At 35.6% G+C, this 8,009-nt stretch overlaps 1 protein-coding gene across 1 annotated transcript; it reads left to right on the forward strand.

Annotated features, from left to right (window-relative positions):
* The first annotated feature begins 1,876 nt into the window (after positions 1–1,876).
* On the forward strand, positions 1,877–2,422 carry LOC144435548 (uncharacterized). The gene has a single exon (XM_078124136.1). The coding sequence runs from the start codon at positions 1,877–1,879 to the stop codon at positions 2,420–2,422; it is 546 nt and encodes a 181-aa protein (XP_077980262.1).
* The last annotated feature ends 5,587 nt before the right edge of the window (positions 2,423–8,009 follow it).

Genomic DNA, 8,009 nt, shown 5'->3' on the forward strand with positions numbered 1-8,009 from the left:
CTGGGGTGTTAGGCTATTGTAACGTAATGAAGACACCACTAGTATGATGTGCAAAAGTTCAGTCTAAGTTGATAGGTTTAAGTTCGTATCGCACCGAAATAAAACCATCCATGAACCGTGATGTGGGACGTTACCAACTTCCAAGAATTTGGGTCTGAAGTCACGCATGCGTCGTGACTTCAGAAAACACTGACGAAGCCATGGTGGATACCTGGCGAAAGCTTTGGTAAGCTAATTAAATTTTGGTGCAATACGAACTTGATGTTAAACCTATTAAATAAGACACCACTAAGTTACTAGTGGTGGGGGAAATCATTGAATTCAGAAAGGGATACAGTATTACTTCAGTTCGGGAAAACGAAAAAAGGGTATTTTTTAAAGAATAATGCAAACGAGAAATAGAGTATAACTGCCATTAAAAAGTATCAAATGTGATTACCTGTCCAATACGCTTTATCAACAGTTTTAAAGATTTAGGCTATAACGCCATGTCCAAAGATAAGTGTAATGTTATTTAACATCGATGGGAAACAGTGTTTCTGTCGTTAACTTGAAAAAAGTGGTCAAATCCCATCTGTCTAGTCACAGAGAAGTAAGTTTCTTAGTTGTCTGTGGTCTAGTACACTAAGCGGTATGAAAACTCTCCATGTTTTCCATACTACTCATTTCATGTAGATACACAGCATGGGTTTGCTTTCAATCACTGCATTGACCATATAATCTAATACACTATGGCAATATACACTCAGTAAACCTACATGTCTAAAGTGGTCCAATGTATGTATTTGTCTAGAGTGGCCTTCGTGATCGTGTGTAGATTTGGAGCCTGATATCACGTCTGAAGGGTAGATATATATATATATATATATATATATATATATATATATATATATATATATATATATATATATATATATATATATATATATAGTCTGTAAGATCTCAGACCTTTTAGTGGTCTGAGATTCTATGGGACTATGGGACTGTGCCTGCTCTTTTTAGTGGTCTGAGGCCTTTTAGATCGAAGGATTTAGGCCACTCCTTACATCTGTGATTAGAAGTTCAAACAGAGGTCATTATGTAGATTAAAAATCACATAGACAAAATAGTCTCTGCTTCTGATGTTACATGTAAGAATGATTGTTGTTATGGTGATACTTGTTAATTGTTTGTATTGGATAAAATACTAGACTTTGGCCAGGAAACTTATGTTGACGTAAGATTAGGTGACTGGTCTCATACATCAGCATCGAAAGGCTGGCATCATGGTCAGCTATTAGAACATAACGATATTTTATTGGCTGCAACCCAGACTGGTTGCTGATGTGGGAAATTGGGTATATTAGTATAGCCTGATAGGGCTGAACAATAGTATAGTATATTTTATCTGACATGAAATAATGTAAGCAATACATTACCTATAGTCAATAAACATACAAAAACAACAAGAACAAAAATAATAGATAAATATAAATATAAATAAAACACTGAACTACAGTATTGAATACAAAAAGATAATAATGAATTACAGAAGTTTCCAAAACTATTAGTGATAAAACCATCATTTGAGCTCATTATTTTTTTAAGTATTCTGTTTTAGATAATTTTGAGAAACTTTGATCATAAATTTCAATAGTTCTTTGAAATTGGTTTCTAGCTTCAGTTACAGATGGATTACTACAATCCATTAAAGCATTGATTTCATCACCAATAGCTTTAGTATTACATAAATGACATAGTTTTTCATCGGGGGGGGGGGATTCCTTGGTATCGCAGTGTTTCGATTGGTAAACGTATCTTACAGTCTAGTCTAAAGTCTAAAGGGGTGACCTGTCCGTCCATGCTATGTTTTAACTGTCCGGGATGTCACTACAAGATGGCGGTGTTGATAAGGCAGGTTGTGCAACGTTCTCCAGGTAACGCTTATTTGAATGTTGTAAGAGTTCGAACCTTGGCATTGTTCGTGTGTCAGGATAGGTTGGAAGTACCGACAGAATACATACCGGCGAAACTCGCTGGTCGCCAATGGTTGGTTGGTGCGACTAGTCCAACTAATAATATCCCCGAGTATTTAGCACTACCGAGAAGACACTTCCCGCCGGTATATGCCGCCGTCAATACTGAGGAAAGTAATAATGTATCCATTAAAGAATGGTCTTCAGATGCCAAGTCGGTGATTGACCATGAACTTCGCAAACATGGGATGGTTTTATTCAAAAATTTGCCGCTCTACGGAGTAGATGATTTCTCGAAGTTCATGACATCTCTGGGTTTCAAATTTATGAGTTACGAAGGAGGCACGTCGTTTCGTCAGTCATTGAAGCATGGTGTTTTCACCACTGATGATGACGTACATGATGTAGGTTACGAACCACACAATGAAATGGCGTATGCAAGACACTATCCAAATAAGGTAAACTAATGCATCATACGATATTTCTGTACGTTGGGTATTTATTGACAAATTTAAAGTGAATGTCCCGTAAACGGCCCCCTAAGCTAGAGTGTCATTATGTTGTCAGTCAGGAAGCACGCATATATTTGCTATTTTGTCATAGTTCTGGCCCATGACTAACCCCTACCCCAACGCCCACCCACCTCCACCCCTCGTCTCCTGAAACTATAACATATATGATCTTACTTTCAAGGTCAATTCAGTTTTTCTACTTCCAAGAAAGTAGGCATAATCTTAGTTTGGGTAGTGTTTGTTTGTTTGTTTGTTTGCTGGCTTACCTGCTTTTGTTTGATAGTTTGTTTGTTTGTTTGTTTGTTTGTTTGGTGGATGTTTGTTGTTTGTATTAAGTTGTTTGTTTTCCTTGGTAGGGGTAATTTTGCTGCACATTAAAATGACATGATTTAGCATAAATACTATATTAAGCCATTAATTCGAGTAATAACGTACAATTGTAACAAATATCATAACAAACATTTAATAACATAATGGTATTAATAGGAGGGTATTTCCTTCCATTGTAGAAAAATGGTATATTAAAAATGAGAAAATGAAGCATGCTAAATCATCACATCAATGTATGTATGTATGTATGTATGTATGTATGTATGTATGTATGTATGTATGTATGTATGTATTTATGTATGTATGTGTGTGCGTGCGTGCATGCGTGCGTGCTTGCGTATGCATGCATGCGTGTATGTATGGATGCATGTATGTATGTATGTATGTATGTATGTATGTGTGTGTGTATGTATGTGTGTATATGTATGTATGTATGGATGGATGGATGGATGGATGGATGGATGGATGTGTGTGTGTGTGTGTGTGTGTGTATTCATATTCATATTCATATTCATTTTTATTGACGAATTCTTTTTAAAAAGAACATTGCCAAAACAAAGACACATACGTACAATTACAAAGATACATCATTAAACTTTGCATGTTACAAAAAAACAACAGAAAGTCACATTACATAGAGCTGAAAGTAATACAATTAAATACAAAAAAAGTGTTTTAAAAAAATCAAATGTCAATATTCAGTACCTTTTATGTAGTTGAGGGGGTGTAATATTTTGCTAGCTGTAGTGTAGCATTACTGTTATTCATAAGAAAATTGAATTTTCTAATTTCGGCCATACTTGCAAAGTTTGGGTTTAATATAGTTAGTGTGTTGTATAAATTGTTTCTATTTTGTTGGTAGTAAGGGCAAATCATAACATAATGCAGTTCATCTTCTAGTATATTCATTTGACACTTTCTACAAATTCTATCTTCAAGTTTCATTTTTAAATGTCTTCCATTCTCAATCATGAGATTATGATTACTTATTCTTAATTTACATATAAATTTTCTATATTCAGGATTTTTAATATCCTGCAAATACTTTTCCATTTTAAATTCTGTTTTAAATTTACAATATGTGCACAGCTTATTGTTCCCTCTGTTAGAGGGCCTATCTGCTCTCACTTCTTGTTTCCACTTCCATATATATTCTGAATCACATTTATCTATTAATTTATGTAAAGTTTGTGGAGAATTATTATTCCAAAAATTCTTGAGGTTTACAATCCCACTTATCTACTGAATATTGGTTGCCCAAGTTGTTTTATTATCTGTGTTATACATTACAGCCTCTTGTACAAGACTATTTTCTTTTTTAGTGCAGACACTTTTCCAGTACTTTATAATCATCTTATTAATAAAACTTGACAGCGGTTGTCTGCCAAGTTCCCCTCTTACAGCCAAGTTATTCGCTGATTGATTAACTTGGAGTAGCATCTTACATAATTTAATGTTTAATTTTTCAATTGGAGTCCTATCACTGTACTTTTCTACTCCCCAAATTTCACATCCATATGTTAATACAGGTCTAATGATGTGATCAAATATTCTAATCCAAGATGGAATGTTAATATTAGTTGATGAAGTAATTATTTTTCTGATATAATAAAATGCCTTTGTTGCTTTTTTATAAAAAGATTCTTTGGCTAGGTCAAACTTACCATTTGGCTGAAATTCCATCTCTAAATACTTATAATTACGAACTATCTCGATGTCTAGATCATTTAAATAAAAATTATATTGATGCTTCAGTAATCTGTTTTGTTTATTAAAAATAAGCACTTTTGTTTTGTCAGTGTTGACTTCGAGATTCCATTGATTACAATATGATGACAGTTTATCAAAACACTTCTGGAGGCCTTCTGCTGTTTCGGACAAAAGAACTAGGTCATCCGCATACATTAAACAGTTAAGACTAGACCTATTAAATTTCACAGGTGTACAGTGTTCATCGAAAGTATCTGGTAGGTCATTTACAAATATATTAAAGAGTATAAGGCTCATAGTACATCCCTGTCTGACTCCCCTACCTGACTTGAACTGTCTTGTAAACCCATCATTTAATTTCAGTGTGTAATTTACATCACTATGCATGTCTTTAATGAGGTGATAAAACTTACTATTAATATTATCATTCAATAATTTATAATAAAGTCCTCTCGCCAAACATTTTCAAAAGCTTTTCTAAAGTCAACAAAGCCAGCAAACAGTTTATTTCCTCCTTTCTGATTACTTTTATTTTGACTAGTGCCTTTATTAATGTTGTTACGCATCAAATCTCACGCAACATAAGCACACAGACAGCAGCAACTAAAGACACCAAGATATTCTTGTTTTTGAGCTTGAGAATTATTTATCGGGACCAAATTATCACATACAACACAATAATGTTACAAAATGATACAGTTCAACTTAATCTATCTTATACTAGTGTTCTTTGGACTCTACACTGGTCTTAAACGGCGGCTGAACAGATGGTTTATGTCGGAGTGACGTGTACAGAAATTGTCCGATACGTCTTTACGAATGTTAGAGTTTGCTATTCTCAAACTGCACTGTTTTTCACACAAAAGCCTTTACCTTTGACGGCTATACATCCAACATGGAAACTTCTCGTTGCCAGTAGGTGGTAGTTATATCACACTTATTTCAAAGGTGGATGTGGAAATTTTGTACAGGTGAACAATGCACATTGAGTTCCGACGAAGAGCATGTACACGTGGATAGCTGAACACCGACGGACCATTACACGTCGACCAAGCGTCACTGCTACCTTGCACACCGTTGTCCTGGCGAAGTCTGACCCCCACCTTCTCCACTAACATAAGACGTTATTCTCTCTAATTAGTTTCTCATTGTCCCAACATTAACATACCCTCTCGACCAATCAAAAGATCTAACGTCTCTTGAGTCATTATAATAATAGCGCATCCAGGTGGACGTCTACACAGTTGTATGTTAATGAATTCAGTGTACAAAATAAACTACTTCAAATACATAAGTGCTAATACTCAAGCTCTACGTAACACCTCCCCCACCAAAAGAAAATTTTGACATGTCTTGGCAAAATTTTCAAAAGTACGATTATTCATTCAACATCGAGACAAACTGTCTGCAACAACATTATCTTTGCCTCTAATGTGTTTGATTTGTAAGCCATATTCCTGTAACATTAAGCTCCAATTCAAAATTCTTCTGTTCTTATTTTTCATTCTGTTCAAAAATGTTAGCGGATTATGATCCGTATACACAGTTAAAGGGAAGGCACTACTTACATACACTTCGAAATGTTGTGTGGCTAAAACCAAAGCTAACAACTCTTTCTCAATTGTTGAGTAATTCTTTTGATGAGAGTTAAACTTTTTCGAAAAGTAACAGACAGGATGTTCAATACCATCGTCATCCTGTTGTATTAGAACAGCACCGGCAGCGTTGTCACTGGCATCAATTACCAAAGCAAATGGCTTATGAAAGTCGGGTGCTTTGAGTATTGGCGAATGCTGGAGAATAGCTTTAAGGCTATCGAATGCTCTTTGACATAACGAATTCCAAACAAATTTCTTGTCTTTTTTCAACAAGTCAGTGAGTGGCGAAGCCACCTCAGCAAAATTCTTGCAAAATTTTCTATAGTAGCCAGCCATCCCCAGAAAACGCATTAGTGCTTTCTTACCAGTAGGGACTGGGTAGTTTACAATAGCCTCAACTTTGGCTTCAACTGGGGCCACACAGCCCTGTCCTACTTTGTAACTCAGATATATGACCGTAGCCTGGCCAAACTCACTTTTTGACAGATTCACTGTCAAGTTAGCTTCAAGTAATCTCTGAAACAACTTTTCTAATGCATTGAGATGGGCTTTCCACTCGTCATTAGCTGTGATAATATCATCAATATATGACCCACTACTTTCTAAACCTCGAATTGTTTTGTCAATTAATCTTTGAAAAGTAGCTGGCGAATTATTCATGCCAAACGGCATTACATTGTACTCGTACAAACCAGATGGTGTTACAAATGCGGATATTTCTCTAGCTCTGTCTGTCTGTCAGGGGTACACCCCAATAACCTTTCAACAAATCGACTTTCGTAACATACTTTGTTTTACCAATCTTGTCAATACAATCATCTACCCTGGGTATAGGATAAAAATCAGTTTTCGTGACAGCATTCACCTTGCGAAAATCTGTACAAAACCTTATACTACCATCAGGCTTAGGTACCATTACACAAGGTGAGCTCCAACTACTTTGACTAGGTTGAATTATATCATTCTCTAACATATACTGAACTTCCTTCTCCATATGTTGGCTCTTAATATGATTTAATCTAAATGGATGCTGTTTAATTGGTTTGGCATCACCAACATCCACATCATGATGAACCACATGTGTTCGCTTGGGCACATCAGGAAATAGTTCTTTATATTTGAAAATTAGATCTTTCAATTCTTGTTTTTGGAGGGGTTCTAAATGACCCACCTTATCATCCAAATTATTCAAGATCTCTGAATTATTCAACTTTGGTCTTATGACATCAGACTTTCGTTTCAAATGTGGTTCATCTGACCTTTCGGTATTCTCGTGACACGTGATATTCACTGGTTTTACAGTTTCCTGTTCCTTATAATATGGTTTTAACATATTCACATGGCATAGTTGCGTTGCCTTTTTACGATCTGGTGTTTTTACCACATAGTCAACATCATTTACTTTCTTTACTACTTCATAAACTTGGCTTGTAACGGATTACCTTGGATTGGGAATAACACTAATACCTGGTCACCTGGTTTAAACACTCTAGTTTTGGCCTTCTTATCATACCAGACTTTCATTCTTTTCTGAGATGTTTTCAAATTATTCTTAGCCATTTCGCAAGCTTGGTACAATCTGTCTTTGAATTTGGGTACATAGTCTAGAAGGTTAAGAGTTGTATTACTATCCATCCACTGTTCTCTCATCAGTGACAAGGGCCCTCTTACTCTGTGACCAAATACTAACTCGAATGGGCTAAATCCAAGAGATTCCTGGACAGATTCTCTTGCAGCAAACAACAGCAAGGGTATTCCTTCATCCCAGTCCTTTTCATTCTCATAACAATACGTTTTTATCATGGTTTTCAAGGTGGAATGAAACCTTTCTAACACACCTTGCGACTCGGGATGGTAAGCACTAGATTTGATCTGTTTTGCCCCCAGTTGATAAATTACTTGCT

The sequence above is a fragment of the Glandiceps talaboti genome, chromosome 5 (genome assembly GCF_964340395.1).
Source record: "Glandiceps talaboti chromosome 5, keGlaTala1.1, whole genome shotgun sequence".
NCBI classification, from domain to species: Eukaryota; Metazoa; Hemichordata; class Enteropneusta; family Spengelidae; genus Glandiceps; species Glandiceps talaboti.